This window comes from Panthera leo, chromosome A1, assembly GCF_018350215.1.
Source record: "Panthera leo isolate Ple1 chromosome A1, P.leo_Ple1_pat1.1, whole genome shotgun sequence".
NCBI classification, from domain to species: Eukaryota; Metazoa; Chordata; class Mammalia; order Carnivora; family Felidae; genus Panthera; species Panthera leo.
In genome coordinates this window covers 157375356-157394964 of record NC_056679.1, presented here as the reverse complement: position 1 = coordinate 157394964, position 19609 = coordinate 157375356, and the positions used below count along the sequence as shown (strand labels likewise).

The window sequence follows — 19609 nt, the reverse complement described above, 5'->3', positions numbered from 1 at the left end:
AGGTTTAAAAATATTAAGTAGTGAACTATTGAAGAAAGAGAGAAGGAAAATGAGAGGCATTGCTTAATTTTATAGCCTGTTATTTGGGTTGAGAGGAGGGATTTAAGACTGACCAAAAATGCCAAGTGGACAGGAGATGGGGAAAGAATTTGATAAGTAACCTTGTAATTTTAACAGAAATTTTCCATTGATAATATAGTTCCAACAGAGTTACAAAACTAGCAACAAAACACTCATCAAAGCATTTTCAGCCCATTTCAAGCTTGGAATTTGGTTTGGAAAACTGTTATATCTCCAGTTAAGAAAACCACAACTTCTGTTTCTCACCTTTTCAAACTACTGTTCGGTATTATAAATTGTTCTATTGTGAAACTGTAACACTATACCTCAGTACAGTCACATTTTTCAACATAGTATATAAACTGTATAAATATAGAAACACTGTATAAAATATGCTGAATGAACACAATCCAGGACTTTTATACCAACCAGCAGTAAGATAAAGCTGAAGAATTAAAGGAGAAAAAAAGCATCAATTTTCTAGTTAAAAGATAAACATGTTCTTTGAAAATATCAAGGCCTAAAGTAACTTTTTGTAGTATTTAATTTCTGTTAGTTTTAGACTTAAAAAAAATTTTTTTAATGTTTATTTATTTTGAGCACGAGTAGGGGAGGGGCAGAGAGAGAGGGAGACACAGAATCTGAAGAAGGCTCCAGGCTCTGAGCTGTCAGCACAGAGCCGGACTCGGGGCTCAAATTCATGAACCGTGAGATCATGACCTGAGCCAAAGCAGGACACTCAATCAACTGAACCACCCAGGATCCCCAAAACTTTTTTTAAAGAAAGAATGTTTAAGACCGAAATAAAATTTAGAATCCCAAGTTTTCTAATAACGCAGATTATCAAAGATCTTTGTTTTTATTATATATTAAAATAAAATCCTACATTTGTCATACCTTCTTCACATTACTTTCCAGGTTTCAAAAATCAAATTTTTAGGATGTTTTTGTTTTACTATGAAAACAGGAAACTTGCCTAGGACAAGAGAGATTTAGAGTATGTACCATCAGGCCTTTAAATATACCTTTATAATAATGCACCATCTCAATCCTCATGACTGCTCTACCAGGTAGAAATGAGTATCCCCATGTTATAGGCAAGGAAACAAGAGACCAGATATAAAGTAAAGCAGCCACACCAATATGGCAAATATGCACCCATGCAAGATCCCAACCGGGTCTTTCTAGTCCTGACCACTACCCCCTCCACAAGCTTAACACTAAAAATGACCTTTTAGAACCTTATGGTTTACCTTCATCACTCTGGAAACGAAAAGACTTGACGATGCAAGCCACGTTAAGTGACTGCCCTAAGAACACACTCTTGTGGGAATGCAGAGCCAAGGCTAAAGCTCGAGTCGCATACCTCAGGTTCAGCCTTCCTCCAGAGGGGACAACACTGCTCCTTTCTGCACACTAGAGCTCCCCTCCTCAAACTCTTCAGAAGCTAAGCTTGCCTCTCCTCCCACAGGTGGCCAGATGGCAGAGAAGCTGTTGCTAGACCCTGCTTCCACTCATGCCTGCTTGTCTCAGCTCCTGACTCCTTGGGAGGCCTTGGTTTTGGAGCTGATGAGAGACAAAGGACAGCCCAGGAGCTGAGCATCAGCACAGCCCACAGCAGGCCCTCCCACACCTAACCTCCGCATAGGTAGGGGCCATGGGCAGGTGCCCACAAAAGGGTTAGGAGGTAGAATTGTGAGAGAAAAGCAAGAGACTATAAGGAGAAAGAATTCTCCACATCATTGCTTATTTCTTTTCTCTTAACATATGTTTTCATATGTTGCATATTCCCTTCGAACATCTTTTCGGTGGGTTACATTAACATGATGTTTGGTGTGAAGGCTTCCTAGGCAAATTACAAGCAAATGCAGTCTCTTGTTAGCTTCCTCCCCCCCAAATCATTCTTTATGTATTTCAAGGTCACTCTTATTGTCCCATTCTCAATGTCTCATCTCACATTTCAAACAGCACTGACTGTAGCTTATCTGAAGGCACTTGGGAAAGTTTCCAATTCCGTCTTGGCCAGTGGCCAAAGTTAAAATGAATCTTTCTGGGGGAAAATTTTAAAAGGCAAGTGACTATTAGCTACCATCCATTTCTATCATAAAATTAGCATCATATCTTGCTTTTAGTAATAGCCCACCTGAAGTTCTATTTAATACATCTGGAAACAACCCCTAGCCTTCTTGCACAGTTAAAGGTACCTGACTATTCATTTTTATGATTATGCTTTTAATCTACTCAAGTGGCAAAATCATCCAAGTGAATAATCAATAATGGGCATTAAAACAGCTTACCGTTATTAAAATTAGGCAGCATTACTTTCCTACAGAGATAAAAAGCAACTCTCAGTTGCTCTGGTGATAATTCTCAGAGTACTATGACGAATAAGTGTAGCAATATCTACCAATGCCTAATGTAAGCCGGGCATGACCCTCAATGCACAGTTAGTTCCTTTTGCTCAAATAAAAAGAACCGAACCAGTTACAGGTAATACAATGTAAAGGGGGCTGGTTTCAGGTGACTCAAGAAGTAGCATCTTAAAGAAATACACAGACAAAAATATACAATAAGGTGATATTACAATTCATTCCATTGCACACTGGTCCCTAAAAGTTAATGAAGCATATGTTAAGGGTAAAAAAAAGTAGGAAAATATAATTTTCTTTCACTTGCCTAGATTCTGCTGCAATTCAAACAGTACTAATCTATATCTGCATTACAGAATAGTCATTTCTTCATCTAAAATATTCAAAGCTGAAATAGAGAGTTAGGTAAGAAAATAAGGAATAAAAACAAGTAATGAACTTTGCAAAAAAATTAACCATACCTTGTATTTCAAAGACAACATCAGCAAGCATTGGTTTATTAAGGAAAAACTTCAGGGAAGTGTTATAAAACCACAGAGGTTTTCTGGCTTGATAAGTTTTGCAATTCCTTAGACAATTTATCTATAAGAGAAGACAAAAATACAAAAGGAAATGTACAATATGCTTTGGTAATATATATAGGTTGGTTAGAGAATCTGGAAAACTGTACTGAAATGTCTGAAGAAATAAGGATTACCTAGTCTACGGCATCTCTGATCATAGCTGTCAGGGGACCTTGCCCTCAAGTATGGCATGTGCTACATGAGAATAAGCCCTGTGCAGTATTCTTAGCAGTGAGCGAACCGGCTAAATGAAAACTCACTTCGCTGGCTGAGACACGTGGGGTCCCAAATCCATGCAGGCCTCTGTTACCTGGGAAACAGACAACAGTCCAACCTCCTATGAATGCCTAGTAAAATATGTTTACATACAACCTGTGTGTTTGTTCACTTTAAGAAGGTACATACACAAAAATTTGTTTGTAATTTAAAAGAATACACATTTCCCCCATCAAATCATGTCCTACTAGGATCAACATTAAAATACCTGAGAGTAATGAATAGGTTCATCTCCATCTGAATGTATAATCTTATAATCCTAAGTGTCTTTCTACCCACAGCTGGGACTCCTGGAATCTATAAAAGGTTGCCTGGATCTCCTATCCAGAGTTCCAGAGAACCTCTTCCATGACTATACCTATCTGCACTCTCACATCTGCTTGCTCTAGATGGTGGCCTCCAATAATAGTGGTCGTGTGACTTAGCAGTCTCCAACCCGTCTCTAGCCTCCACCTAGGATTTAGTGCTTGGTTTAATCCTTTCTGTCATCTTTCAGACATTTCTTTGTTCCAACCCCAGAATTCGAGAGCCAGCCCCTCTCCCCTCACTCTCCATCCATTTTCCTTGCTGAATCTCAGAACCTCTGCTTGGCTATCTAGGGAATACAGAAAGCTTTATCCCTAAGAAATAACCAAGCCTACAACTGGAACAAGAAGAATAAATGATACCTAGTCTCCGTTCTGGATTAATCCACTATGGTGGGAAGTTAAAATCTTTGGTAAGAGGAAAACAAAAATATTATCCTTACTCACAAGGAGAAAGAAAACTCCAGAATGATTTCCACTAGCAAGGCAGAGAAGCAAAACAGGATCATACAAATCCTAGTCTTATAAAGTCTATTCTCAGATTCTACACACAACATACCTTAATACATATCTAAGGAATTGATGGAGAGGATTCAGGGAGAGTCACACACAAAGAGCAAGTCAGAGAGCATCAAAGAATTTGGTAACTAGCAAGGGCTTTAGTTTTAATTTTTAATTTTTTTTTTCAACGTTTTTTATTTATTTTTGGGACAGAGAGAGACAGATCATGAACGGGGGAGGGGCAGAGAGAGAGGGAGACACAGAATCGGAAACAGGCTCCAGGCTCCGAGCCATCAGCCCAGAGCCTGACGCGGGGCTCTAACTCACAGACCGCGAGATGGTGACCTGGCTGAAGTCGGACACTTAACCGACTGCGCCACCCAGGCACCCCTAGCAAGGGCTTTAGAAATCATAATTTATCCCTCATTGTAAGAAAGTCCTGAGGAGACATGCTTGAAGCCAGGGATAATTTATGGCCAACTCACAATTTAAATGTACATTTCCTGATTCCTAATTCAGGAATATATTTCTGTGTTGTACTCAGTTAATGAGAGAGACCCTAACCCCGGGAAAGCACAAGAAGAAAGCACAGAACTCCTCTCTCCTCCTGTGCAAAAGAGGAAATTTAGTTCAATATCATGGAATCCCATAGTCCCCAGCCTCCTCTTCCCCAACAATTATTTATTTATTTATTTTTTTTACCTCAGTACTCAAAGCAATGACTGTGTTCAGAATCACACCCAAGGAAAGGCTTGGGTTTAGAACAAAAGGCAACACTTCTGTCCTAACCATTCATATAAAGATTATAAGTCTATATATCATAAATAATATGTAGATGTATATTATATATGGATGGATGGAGATAGATAACAGATAGATAGATAGATAGATAGATAATCTTATAAACAGATTTCTGTGTGATCAATGCCTTGAATTTGAAGAAAAAAATATTGAAGGATAGTTGTTTGGACAGAACACTGATAAACGTATTATACATTTTCACTAGTCTATAAACAAGTAATCTAGAGAACTTTTGAAAAACAGAATATAGCTTTATGCGCACATTTCTACAAAAGCATTAGTTGGGTTAGACTGCAAGAGCTACCACTCTGCCATACCCTTTTAGAATTGGACAGCTTCTGTATACCAGCTTCAGTGTGTTATTGAAACAAGAAAAGTCTTGCTCCTTAATTCCATGTTACTTCATTTACAAATTTTTTTCCCCAACTCAATAAGCCAGGAATCTTCATTAAAAGCTAGTACAGTTTTAAAATCTTAACTTAAAAAATAAAATATTAACTTAAAACATCATTAACTTAGGTTATAGAATTGACAGTCATCTGTATAAAAAAAAATTAAAGGAATAATATTTTTTCTTACATTTTTTTCTTATATTCTCTTACATTTTTTACATTTAACATTTCTTACATTTCTTACATTTACATGTCTATATTCTGCTAGGCATTGCACATACTTACCTTTTTATCTACTGTAGCCAATTTGTTTATCACAGAATCTGAAATAAGAATACACTGGCTAAATTGTATAATGTAGTTGTCTTAAAATAAATTTATTTTTGAAGCCCTTCAGACTCTTTACAGTCTAAGTGACTGGAGTTTTAACATGCACATGTTTATGACTTGTTACAAAGTCTACATTTTATAACCTTTGACTTAACTTATAATTTTAAACCTGTACAAGATGAGAAACAAATCCCTAACTGTCCACCCGATCAAAGAGGTTTCTTAGGACTCTTGAAAAGGGTACACAAAGAAACAGCCTTGCTCCAGAAAACTATCTGGACTTAAATTCTGAGAATGAGAAAGCATTCCCTTTAACAAGCTTAACCGTAACCAGACAAATTCAACAGCACTTCATTCTTGACATAGATTGCATATTCCTGGAGCTCTAGGGGAATGTTTCAGAGGATGGAATTCACAAGTCAACATTTTAAAGACATGACTCACACATATTCTAATTCTTATATGAATTAAAATCTGAGATAGTGAGAAATAATACAAGTTTGTGTTTAAAATATTTAATGGCAAAAACAGATTCAAGAAAAACATATTTATATGTTATTGACTCTTCTAATGACTCAATATTATATTATCATAGTATATCTGTTAAAATTCAGAGAACATCAAGGTAAACTGATTTGCAATAAAGTAATTTTACCTTTCCTGGTGTTTTCAAAATGCATTTAACTTTCTCGATTACATTTGAAACATCCCCAGAATCTTTCAATTTCTTCCTGATATCTTCTTCCAATTCTTCCCACTGAAAAGCACCTGTAAACAAATTAATGTATGTTGGATTTCTAGGTAAAAACAGGAAGTACAGAAAGTAAATCTCTTATTAGATATCAATATTCCTTCTTTATTTAGTATTTTCTTTTAATTTTTCTTTACCAAATATATATCCTTGTAATTACACTAATACATTTAAACAGGTCTCACATTAAAAAAAAAAAAAAAAAAAATCAGTTTGCCTTCCCCTAAAGTATTTCTCCAAACCTGAAGTCTTCCTCCCTAAACAGCTCTGCCACCTCTTTGTAATAGACAGTCAGCTAAAAATGACAGCAATGGCCAGAATATCATTTGCCATCACAAGTAGTCCTTCCTACACTCAAATTATTTACTTGCTCTAAGTAAGAAAGCAGATGTGTTTGTTTTTTTCCAAGATTGAATTAAATCATACTAATCATGGACAGCAGTGACTACCATCAGGTAGAAGAATAAGCAGTAGGAACAGAACGCATTCAGAAGGTCTCACACATTGTCAGGGTCAGATAAGGATGTTCTATAGCCAACTCTACAGAACCAACCTGAAGAAGGGAGGTAAATGATGACCTGATGAGCTATATGACCATGGCAATGGAGCAAAATCACTGCACTTGGTCCCTCCTCCCCTTGTCCTCATCCCAACCCACTTCCAAGCTATCTCTCCCTAGGCTCATTTCACATCTGTCTCACACTGTTAGCCCCTTTCCTCTGTATGTTACAAAACTCCTGTGTGATGGTCAGCGAAAGTTCACCTTTCTCTAAGCACCCTCTTGCTTGGCTTATAGCAGTCTCCTATCCAGCCTACCTACTCCTCCGTGGCTTTGTCCACATTGAATTGATCCCCAATACTCAATGCCAATAAGTTTCTAAAAGTATGATTCTGATATGATATCTGAAAAGATTACTCCCATCTATCCCTGACTTACAGAAAGTCCTAACTCCTTAAAATATAGTTCACCCAGGTGTAGTGAGGACGAGCATAGTTGGGAGACTCAGGCTCCGGTTCTCTCTCTGCCATTACTGGTGTGACTTTAAGCAACTCATTTCACCTCTAAGTAACTCAAAACCCTTTTCTATCAGTTCTCAATCTATTTCTTCTGATGTTTCCCTTTATGTATCCAGAACTTCGCCAGATGCCTTCATAGACATTAGGGATGGGGAGAGCACATGATAGACGTTTATTGAAGCAGTGAGATTGGGCAATTGCAGCCAGCCTGAACAACCAGATCCAAGCTGCTCTGAAGAGTCAATTGGTAGTCCGATGGCTCCCAGGCGTCACTGCAGTCGACCTCTGTGGCACTTGGCACTCTTGAGCATCTTTAAACTTCTCCTCACCTGACCTTCAGCATTACTACAGTGTATCCTGAAGAGAGGGGAAGGGGAAGGAGAGCCCTGATCAGGGCCTTCCACTACCTCTGTGGTGTAAAGACTCCTACCATGGCCACACTCAAGCCACCAAAGTGATATCACAGAGCACGGAGCTGGGAATAAACATAATCGACTCTCACGAGCTGGTGCCAGCCAGCTCCAGCTCATCACTGCTTCTTCCTACCTTTCCTGCTCTTTTTCTGACTTCACTGTCAGCTCCCCTTCCTCCTCAGATTCCCAAAGGTGTGCTGTCTAGAAAAGCCCATGTTTTTTTTTGTTTTAATTTTTCTGCAGTAAGGATTTTTAAATTTAAGGTCACATACTCTTTCAAAATCTGTTAAATTCTTTGGACTATCTCTCTAGAAAATTTCCCACGCACACATAAAAATTACAATCCACCTTAAGATGTTAGAAGAAGAAGAACCTCTGAGAAGCCAACGGACCCCACTTCAGAATGATTTACTCTATGCCAGTGATTCTCAACTATAGTTGTGTATTACATTTACCTGGAGATCTTTCATAAAATATCATTGAGGAAGTCTCATTCCCAGACCAATTAAATTAGAATTTCTGGGGCTGGGGCCCAGATATTTTAAAAGCGCCCCAGGTGATTTTAAGGTGCACTGAGAGCAGGCCATCACTATCTCTTCCTTTAAACATTTCATTCATTACTAAAACCCAGGATCAGTGGTATGCAGAAACAGTGGGTAAGTTTTACTGTCTACACTCGTGCATGCTAAAGGAGAACACACATATTATCTCTTAAAAATAAACTGTATTGGGGCGCCTGGGTGGCGCAGTCGGTTAAGCGTCCGACTTCAGCCAGGTCACGATCTCGCGGTCCGTGAGTTCGAGCCCCGCGTCAGGCTCTGGGCTGATGGCTCGGAGCCTGGAGCCTGTTTCCGATTCTGTGTCTCCCTCTCTCTCTGCCCCTCCCCTGTTCATGCTCTGTCTCTCTCTGTCCCAAAAATAAAATAAAATAAAATAAAAAAAAAAAATAAATAAACTGTATTAACTAATGAATACCTACACAGTGTCTCCATTCAGAATATTATCTGAAAGAAGGCAAGAATAAGTCTAAATATATGGGGTTATTAGTAGGTAAATCCCTATAGGCCACTCATTTGTCTAAGAATAGACACAGAAGGATCCAATAACTAAAAATGAAAGTAATAGTTCACAGGGCACTCTAAAGATTGGGCTGTTCTTACAATTAGAAATGCTAATCAAGTCATTTTTGACACGTTTTTGTTCAAATAAAGCAATAATCCTTATACTGGGAGTTTTCTTTGCTTTTTTTTTAATTGTGGTGAAAACACTTAATGTACCTATCCTTTTGACAGAATTTTAAGTGGACAGTATTGTTAACAATAGCCATGATATTGTACAGCAGAGATCTAGAAACTATTCATCTTGCATATAACTGACTGGGATTTTCTATTTAGTTGACCTCTCAGAGCACTGATTGACTTAGGTTCTTACAGAGCATGATATACTCGCGCATACAAGCTGTGTTTTTAGGCAGTGCAGAAAAGAGCATACCACGGAAGAATTCCAAGAGCTAGGATACCAGGCAAGCTGAAGATGAAAGCTTGTTTCCACACGTTCATTTTCTCTGGCAGCATTTCAGTAAGTGATGTGAAATTCTAAGGGCCATCTGTGGTACGAAGAGCTCAAAGCAAAATTCTTGAGGTCCTTACATATATTTCAATTCCTAACCATCTGAAACTGCATGAGTCAGGACTTTGCAAGCATAAAGACTATCAAGTATTGTAAGAATGTCAGAACTGTATGCCAATACAGGATTCTGGGTCAATGAAGACCCAGAAACCGCTGGCCTCGCTCCTTCTCTTTGAGTATTAGTCTTTCAGTACTTATCCAGAGTTAGCTGTTATCCAACAGAAAATTAACATCTGCAAAACACATACTTTTACTGTGTCTATTTATTTAAAAATCTGATTAGAATAAACCGAAGCCTTCTGTTAACCAGACTATTAAACAGATCCTTCCTAAATAGAGGACCCAAATATCCGTGGTGACACAACACATACAAAATTTCAAATTCTCAAAGATTAAAAAGAAGTGTGTCATTTAGAGAAAAGACATTCTTTGTAATTTTGTTTCTTAAAAACAAAAGAAGCAGGAGATAGATTTAATACGGTTTTTCAGTCCTTGTTTACTCAGGGCATATATTCCTGAGCTGTCTGTGTCACGGAGTTCTGCCTCTGCGTTAGCAACCCAACAGACACATGTACAAACGGCTGCTGTCTTCACTGTCCACCCAACAGAACTAGCGGGTAGGCCAGGGCTTCTGTGAGGAAACCATTGCCTAACTGGGTCTTAAAACTTTTGATCGGTTCCAAAGTTTTAAAATGCTCAACAACAGCAGCAAGAAAAACAAGCAAAACAAAAAACCCCATAAGCCTGTCCTCTTTACTGAAGTCTCAAAAAAAAAAAAAAAAAAAAAGTAGGCTTAAACTTTTTCTTTGATTTGATAAAAAATATTTTCTAAATAAACGGTAACATATGCACAAAGGCCAGAGGATGAAACAAAATACCAGTGTTTAGACATTTGAAATAGGAATTTGGTTGATTTTTTTCTCTTAAAAAGTGTTCTCCATTTTTCAAAATTATCTTTACAAATACAGCCTTTATGTCTTTTTTTTTTTTTACCGTTTTATTTATTTTTGAGACAGAGAGAGACAGAGCATGAACAGGGGAGGGGCAGAGAGAGAGGGAGACACAGAATCTGAAACAGGCTCCAGGCTCTGAGCTGTCAGCACAGAGCCCGACGCGGGGCTTGAACTCACAGACCGTGAGACCATGACCTGAGCCGAAGTCGGACGCCCAACCGGCTAAGCCACCCAGGCGCCCCCTTAATGTCTTTTTAAACATAATTTAAACATAATGTAACTTTTGCTTGAGTCGGAGGTTATACTCTATAAATAAAGAATAGGTCACAGGCACCTGCTGAAGCATTTAGTTTTGCTTCTCCTCAAAGCATCAGGATCTCCCTGCAGCCCCAGGTCAATGGTCTGTGGCCCAGCTCTTACCTGACAGCACCTCTTCTCTGAGCCTTGACATACAAGGAGAGAACAGAGCAGAAATGCAACATGTTGGTGTCAGGTTAGGAGGCCTGTGCACTGACTGGGTCGAGGGCTTGTAGCTTAGCAAGCTCTCCCCTCCACAACTAAGGGCAAGGGCTACAACACGGTGCTGACAGCTCCAGCTCCGAAGAGCTCACATCAGTCAGTGTGCCTGACCCCATTTTGACTTGGTGCCCTCAGACTGATAACTGGGCTCCTCCCCTGGGCCCTGGACTGAATGCCAGGCTCTTAGCCCCTGGCTGTGGCCGGCACTCAGTTCTTCCAAGAGCAGGTGTTGCAGCTGCTTAGAGTCCAAAGCACTAGCACTACCTGGGAGACTGTGTGAAACGCAGAATCTCATGCCTCACCCCCTGAGCCTACTGAATCAGAATAGATGCGTGAACAAGATCCCCAGCTGACCTGCATGCATATTAAGTTTGAAAAGCACTGTTCCAAATGACAGACAAGCACCAACCACATAGTATCAGAGTAATGACCTTCCTGAGGTTGATCTCCAGAGCAATGGAGCTTCTTTACTAAACTCCTGTCTAGCCTGCTCTATTCCATCTCTATCACCAGAGATGAGTTTGCCCAAACCCAGTCTGATCATGCTTAAAATTCTAGAACAGCTTCTACAGGCAGCTTCCACCTAGCTTGCCAGCCTCATCTCCTGCAAACCTTCACCTCGTACACTATGCTCCAGCCATAGGAAACTGTGTGTGGTTCCTGGAAAATAGCAGTTCCTAAAGATTACATTTTCCTTAATGCGTATTTCCCAACACATTAATTTATCTCAAATAGCATCAGAGTGAATACATAAGGGGACTGAGGGATGGAAGAAACTTTTTTCTTGCCCTTTTTTTTTCCATCTGCATGTATTAATTTTGCAATTTAAAAAAACAAGTAGGTTCTGTCACTGGAGACACAACAAGCCCTCTTACTGCTACCTTATCAAAGAGGATATAACTGACTTCAAAGTATTAATGTGCCTTCAAAAGTATTCAATAGATACTGTAGTAAACTTGCTGAATAATTCAACAGTAACATCATCGAAAAGCAAAGCCAAACACTTCCTTCATAGTTCTCTAAACATCATTAAAGACATTTTTTTTTCTTTTACCATGTAAACATTTTGGATTTTCAGAATTAGCCTTAAATTGTGAACTGTGAGGCTCAAAGTTTAAACATAAAAGTCTGTAGTAGTAAATGACATCTTTAGTCTGGTTTATTCATGTGATGCTTCACAAGCCACTAGAGTCTACTCATTAATTCACCCAACACATACCCTGCCGCACTGAAGGCACTGGGCTCTGTAGGAGTGGTTATTTATGCCTTTGCCAAGCCAATATTCACTAAACAATGGATTTAATTAAGTCCTATCATTACCATTCTACTCCTAGGTAGTATATGCATATACATATATGAAGATTTTTAAAAACTTTTATATTATTTTTTTAAAGTTTATTTTTGAGAGAGAGAGAGAGAGCGAGCATGAGCAGAGAAGGGGCAGAGAGAGAGAGGGAGACACGGAATCTGAAGCAGGCTCCAGGCTCCAAGCTGTCACCACAGAGCCCAATGCAGGGCTCTAATTCACAAACTGTGCAATCATAACCTGAGCCTAAGTCAGACACTTAACCTACTGAGCCACCCAGGTGCCCCAAAACTTTTTAAAAAAGTAATCTCTACACCCAACATGGGACTTAAACTCATGACCCTAAGATCAAGAGTCACATACTCTACTGACATTCAGCCAGCCAGCCACCCCCATATATGTACATTTTAATCCACTTAAATCTTCATGCTGCAACTGTACTTTTCAAAACCATTGATTTTTATTTTAACTTAGAAAATTATATAACCACAGCCCAAATGAAAAAAAGTAAAATCTTATTTTAACATCAATTATTTTACATCAATTCTTTTCCATTCTTATATGGGATATTTAGATACGACACCTTCAATTCATTGACTAAAACTTCTATTTTTTAAAAATATAGTTGCTACAGCATTTAAAAGGAGAAGAAAAATAATTGATAAGCTCAATCCTAAAAAGATTAAGTACACAGAAGAAAAAGTAAAACCTGAAATAGTCAAAGTTGCGGCTCCTGGCTGGCTCAGTCGGTGAAGGATGTGACTTTTGATGTTGGGGTTGTGAGTTCAAGCCCCACACTGGGTGTAGAGATTACTTAAAAATAAAATAGTTAAAGTTGATCAGATCTCAGCTTTAACTTTAGATACTGTTTCCAGTTCCTAAACTGAATGTAAGGACCCTGCTAATTTCTCTCAATGCCCTCCAAAATCTAACCGTAAAACAGAAAAAGGAATTAACGGTCAGGTTTTAAGATGCAGAGATTTATTTCCATTCATACTTTGAAAATTTTGTTTCTTTAAATTTAAACTAGATAAAAAACTCTTGTATTTTCACATTTTAGATATTAAAAAAAAAATACTACCACACCTGCTCAGTAGGAAAAGAAATTACTATTTTCACAAGTAGATTTAAAACCAGGGCAAGTAAACTTATAAGGAAGATGGAAAGTGTGGACCAATTCCTGTATATAAAGTAGATACTCTTTTATGTGTAATCCTTACCTCAGATGGTAGAAAGAAGAGAAATGTGAAACTAACCAATACACCTGAAGACCACAGGCACACTTCATTTCAAATCTTACAAGAATGTACCAGAACCACTTAACAAGGTACCTGAATAAATGAAGCGCAGAATGTCCGATAAACAAGAACAGAAGAGGGCGTCTTTAACGATGACACGTAATGGTGGGTTGCCTGGAGAATCCTGGCTAGCACCTGGAAATGCAGTATCTCTGTTTATGGCAAAGAGGTCCTGGGTGGTACGGATGATACTGGAATCCTGAATGTCAGCGGGACTCTTCACATTGAAAAGCAGCATGAAAACATGGCTTACGGCACAGAGAACAATCTTGTGGGCCTCGGCAACTTCCTTTAAATCTGGGTTGTAAAATACCACGTCCACACACTGGCAGCAGAACAGCAAATTATTTAAATCAGAGTTATAATGCGATGCTTCAGCCTTTAAGACAGGCATTTTTTCTATTTCAAAAAAGAAAACAAATACGATAAATTATTTTTTAGGTCTATAGACCCAAACATCTCAGGTTCCTTTTAAACACAACAAAAGAATTCTTTTTAATATTATTAAGTTGAACCATATGAAATTGCCAACATATGGCCATTTTTGCCTATGAAAACAGCAATTGTATTTAACTTAACCTAATTATAAATATATATAAATTAATTATTCTGAGTTAATAGTCACAGAAATATCGTAATTATTATAGTGCAAGTGAAAATTGTACTAAATGCCATAAACAGCAATAAAATAGTACTTCTCACTATTTGTGTGTCCTCAAATAAGCTATTTCAACAAATACTGAATTTTATTATGTTGGTAGTTAATCTTTACTTTATCCAAATAAAAAATTCAAACAAATTACTGAGTAAGTTCTGAAGAACCTAACCCACATTTAAAGTCATTTTCCTCTCGTGGTTGGAAATGGAAGGGAAGGAAATTGTTCAACTCAAAATGTCAACCTCTCAAGGCCAAAGCCCAGAGTCTTAGACTCCATTGTCTGAAACCATCTTGACCATTTTATTTTGATCCTAAAATTAAATATTTTTTTCTTCCTGGTAAAACAAGAACCAGCTTTTTCCTCTCAGCATACCTGAGGTAAAGTGCTGGTTAGACTTCCCAATTTCCAAAAAAAAGGATGTAATCTTCCATTTCCTGGTCTGATCACTAACAAAGATTAGCCCTCAGTCAATTCAGAATACCCCTACAGAGGATCACACCCTAGGCCCTCATCACAGACTCAAACTATAGAATGTCTGCTGTCTAGCTTTTATCCAAAGCTGAGCCAAGGAAAGTGTTATCTGGAAAGTGTTGCCTGAAGGATATGCAGTCTTCTCAATCAGAATTCAAACTTCTTTAGTAATGAAAATTTTTTCCTCTAAAGCAAAGCTCCAGTCTATAAAACAGATAAGAACAAGGTAATTTGGTGGCTAGGCTCTTCCTGAACTATACCCCACTCATCCTTCTCTCCACTGCCTAAGGCACCTTCACAGACCTTTCGTGGCTAAGAGCAATCTGAAAGCCACTTGCCCCAGAGCCTAGGATCAATCCTTAGAACAAGTCAGCATCAGAAGGAATGCTCAGGGTGATACCTAAAAGAAGGGCACAGGGACAGCCTGTTTGAATTGAGGCTGCATTTACAGACACTTCTGAAGGCCCTGTCTACTAGGTCACCTACTGCCCCCAGCACTGCCCCCAGCGGAGACCCACATGAGAAATTTCCTTTAGTGCTAAATGGCATGAAATGCTTTGCTTTCTCAGAGGAACTTTGCTTTTCTCAGAGGAACTGCTTTGAATAATAAGAATGAAGAAATCATCTATCTATCTACATTGTTTATTTGGCTATTCCCCACCCATCTTCTCATCCAGAAAGTATTTAAAGCAGCAAGCTTGCTACATAACAATGTCTCCTCTCACTTTGCACACCAGGAAGTTCAAAGCAAATGTGTATCACTCATGATTTATATATCTGCATGTGTGTAAAAACCCGGAATTGACTTCCCGTACTAATTTATTATTTTCTTGATTTTTAATTTATATTGATTTATTTAACAAATACTTATCAAGCACCTGCTTTTTAAAACAATATCCATAACAAATTGACCTCACAGAGTACTATTATTTTATTTCTATCACAAAATTAGGCAAAAAATTTGGGGCATCTGGGTGGCTCAGTCAGTTAAGCATCTGACTCTTGATTTCAGCTGAGGTCATGGTCTCACAGTTTGTGAGTTTGAGCCCCACACTGAGTTCTGCACTGACAGTGGGGAGCCTGACTGGGATTCTCTCTCTCTACCTCTCACTCTCTCTCTGCCCCCTCCCCCCCCTCCCCCGCTCCTGCTTGGTGCTCATGCACACTCTCATGCCCGTGATCTCTCTCTCTCTCTCAAAATAAATAAATAAACATTAAAAACAATAGGCAAACATTTTAATAAAACTTAATTTTGATAAAAATTGTATTTATTTAATTTTAACTGTATTTTCCTCTAACCTTGTGTTATTAACACTTTCAGACATTCAAAAAAGTTGAAAGAATGATACATAAGCACACACATGTCCTTCACTTAGAATCTGCAATTATTGATATTTTGTCATGTTTGGGGTGCCTGGGTGGCTCAGTCAGTTAAGCTTCTGACTCTTGGTTTTGATTCAGGTCATGATCTCACAGTTTTGTGAGTCCAAGCCCCACATCAGGCTCTGCGCTGGCAGCATGGAGTCTGCTTGGGATTCTCTCTCCTTTCTCTACCCCTTTCCTGCTTGCGCTCTCTCTCAAATAAATAAACTTAAGGGGAAAAAATTTTTGTCATGTTTGCCTTATCTCTAGATAGGCACACACTTACACATTCCTATTGCTGAACCACTTAAGAGTAAGTCGTGATCATCAGGATACTCCAGCTCTAAATACTCTCATATTCATTTCCAAAAAATAAGGACATTCTTCCATTAATCACAGAACCATTACCATACATATGAAAATTAACAATAATTCCATCATGTCATCTAATTTCTAGTCCATATTAAAATTTTACCCAACTGTCCTAAGAGTCTTTTAGAGGTTTCTATTGAACTAGTATCCAATCAAGGTTCACACACTGCATTTGGTTGTTATTTCTCTTAGATTTTTTTAAAATTTTAATGTTCATTTATTTACTTTTGATAGAGCACAAGTGGTGGAAGGACAGAGAGAGACAGAGAGACACGGAATCTGAAGCAGGCTCCAGGCTCTGAGATGTCAGCACAGAGCCCAATGTGGGGTTCGAACCCACAAACTGAGAGATCATGACCTGAGCTGAAGTCAGACAGTTAACCAACTGAGCCACACAGGCGCCCCTCTTAGATTTTAATTTAGAACAGCTCTTCACCACACACACTATTTTTTAAAGAATCTACAGATTCAAGTTTAAGACTATTCCTCAAAATGTGGTCCAAGTGCCACCTGTTTCAGAATCACCTGGAAACTTATTTTAAAAGCAGATTCCAGGCCCCATCCCAGGTTTACTGAATAAGAATACCAGGTGAGTCATCAACATACTCAAATTTGGCAACAATTGCTCTAAGACTTGTGAAGTGATCGATAATAAATATCAATCGAATGTGCAGACATTGGTTAGTAAATGCACCTGGTTGTTCAAGCTGAGGTGGTCTAACTCCATGAAACGAGTTGCTCATTTTCCTTTTCTTCATTTTTTCACTTGTCTTCTGATTTAAGGCTTGAATCATAAAATACTCCAACTAAAACATGAATCAAATTTTAAGTAAAGCGTCAACAAAATTATGTATCTGACATGATTATTTGTACCCCAAATCACATTTGCCAAATGTTCAAATGCTGGTACCATCTACAAGTATGCTTTAGCAAACACTTGTAAACAAGTTTTTTATTTAAAGACAAAAAATGTATCAAGTAGAACAGACTGTGCCTTGTCTAAGCATAAATAAACTATCCATTCAAGAAGGAACTGTTCATTCTCTTGAATAATCAAGAAAGCCTAGCAGTACAACTGTGGGACTGTCAATAACTGTCTCGTGGGCAACCGCAGCAGTTAATAGTAGAGACATTCAAAGCAGGGCAGATCTGGCTCTACGTCACAGATGCTCACATCAACTGGGGATGTTTTCATATGTTCTATTCTTTTCTTGAATAAATTACTTTGAAATACATCCTTTATATGGGAAATCACAAATCCTAAGCACATACACACGCACAGCTCCAGGCCTATGCCTTGACGCTGTGAGACTTGGGGCAAAAATACAAACAGAGATCCACGTACCACATACACAAATATTTAAACATCATAAATAAAGAACTATTACGTAGAAAACATTCTATCCTACTTTGACAGAGGTATCATCATAAAAGCCGAGAAGGCCAGGTTTAGATTTAAATTCTCAGACGACTCAGAGCTTCAGGTAGCACAAGGAACTGTCCTGTAACTCCTGGGCCCGGAGGCTGTCCTTTCTTCTCACCCTCTGCTCCATCCCACACCTCAAGGAGCTTTACGTATACAAGTAGACATCCATGCCTACACACCCAACGTCTGCCTCCCCTCCTCCATTCCTCAAAAGCAGTCACCCTTCGGCCACCTGTCAGAACTAAGGACATACACACTAGCAATGCAGTCCACCTTCAGGATGATGGACCCAGGAAAAAGGCCTGCACAGGCCTTGGAAACAGACTGAGTGCACTGCTAAGAGAATTCTGGGGTCCTCGGTTTTGGAACATGGTCACAACACTGTATAACAGAACCTTCTGCTCTGTGTTGATGGAAATGCTCTGTAATATCTGTGCTATTCGACACAGTAGCCATAGCCACATGTAGCTACTGAGGACCTGAAATGTGGACAGTACACCTGAGGAACTGAATTTTCTTTAATTAATTTAAATATAAATAGCCACATGTGGCTAGTGGCTACCATATTGGATGTGCAGGTCTAGAAGGGGCTACTAGCTGCAGGTGGGCAAATGCGCTTGGCTCCATCATCACGTGCCATATGTGGGAGCAGGGATGGGGTGCAACTGGAGGAGGGTCAGGTGGGGCTCCCTAAAGCTCAAGGGCATGTACTCTTCTTCCCAGGTTTTCATCCTCGACTCTCAAACACAAGAGTTTTTCTTTTTTTTTTTTTTTTTCTTTTTTAATATAATTTATTATCAAGTTAGCTAACATATAGTGTATACAGTGTGCTCTTGGTTTTGGAGGTAGATTCCCGTCATTCCATCACTTACATACAACACACAGTGCTCATCCCAACAAGTGCCCTCCTCAATGCCCATCACCCACTGATCCCTCCTTCCTGCCCACCCCCCATTAACCCTCAGTTTGTTCTCTGTATTTAAGAGTCTCTTATGGTTTGCTTCCCTCTCTGTTTGAAAGCATTTTTTCAGACACAAGATTTCACTCTGACATTATCATCTCCATCTATATTCCTGCAAATGCCACTATTTCTTACACTCAAGATCGCAGCCATACTTCACTATTCAAGAATCTGAAAAGGGTCACTCTGATCTTATTTCCATATCCTCACTAAGTCTTAGGGAAAAAAGAAACTGTCATGTCTTTTCTCCCAACCTTGACCACTTCTTCAATCCTTATCATGCCTCCAACCCTAATTGCAACACTAGGTGTTAGGAACAAAGACAAACAAGGAGGAGGAAGAGAAAGAGAGCAGAGAACATGGGAGGTGGCAGGTGGGAAGTGTGACCATGAGAATTTCAGGTTCGGGAAGTGGGGCAGAACACAAGGAGACCTACATACCCCAAGAGAATCAGGCCCCCTCTCTCCAACAAAAGAAACCGAACTATCATTTTCCCCCAGTTTCCTAGGTATTTCAGGGATATACAAGATTCTTAGACTAAGACTTTTTTTAATCCACTACAATATTAGATTTGAGTCCTGTCTATCTTTCTAACCCTTTCTACTTTTTGTCACCATAAATAAATTTAAAAAGTTTCTCACAGTCATTGATAATATCAATATTATGAGTATATCTTCCTTAATGTAGCTATATTGTTGTTTCTCTACATTACTGAGTTAAAAATAGCCACTTACACATGATAGAAATGAGGACCATTTATATTTGGTTCCAAGTTTAACACTGGTTGTTATTTGGAGTTTAGTAACTTCACAACAAATGAAATTTCTACAGTCATCTGTGGAGACCTCAACATTTGGACACAAATCTACATAATG

At 38.8% G+C, this 19609-nt stretch overlaps 1 protein-coding gene across 1 annotated transcript in view; it reads right to left on the bottom strand.

Annotated features, from left to right (window-relative positions):
• Positions 1–19609, bottom strand: part of RHOBTB3 (Rho related BTB domain containing 3) — a 53156-nt gene that overhangs the window by 18501 nt on the left and 15046 nt on the right. Inside the window, exons 5-8 of the mRNA XM_042944009.1 lie at positions 17042–17153; positions 13517–13882; positions 6253–6365; positions 2891–3011 (exon numbers count right to left, since the gene is read on the bottom strand). Coding sequence (XP_042799943.1) covers positions 2891–3011; positions 6253–6365; positions 13517–13882; positions 17042–17153 — 712 coding nt within the window. The remainder of the gene's footprint in view (positions 1–2890; positions 3012–6252; positions 6366–13516; positions 13883–17041; positions 17154–19609) is intronic.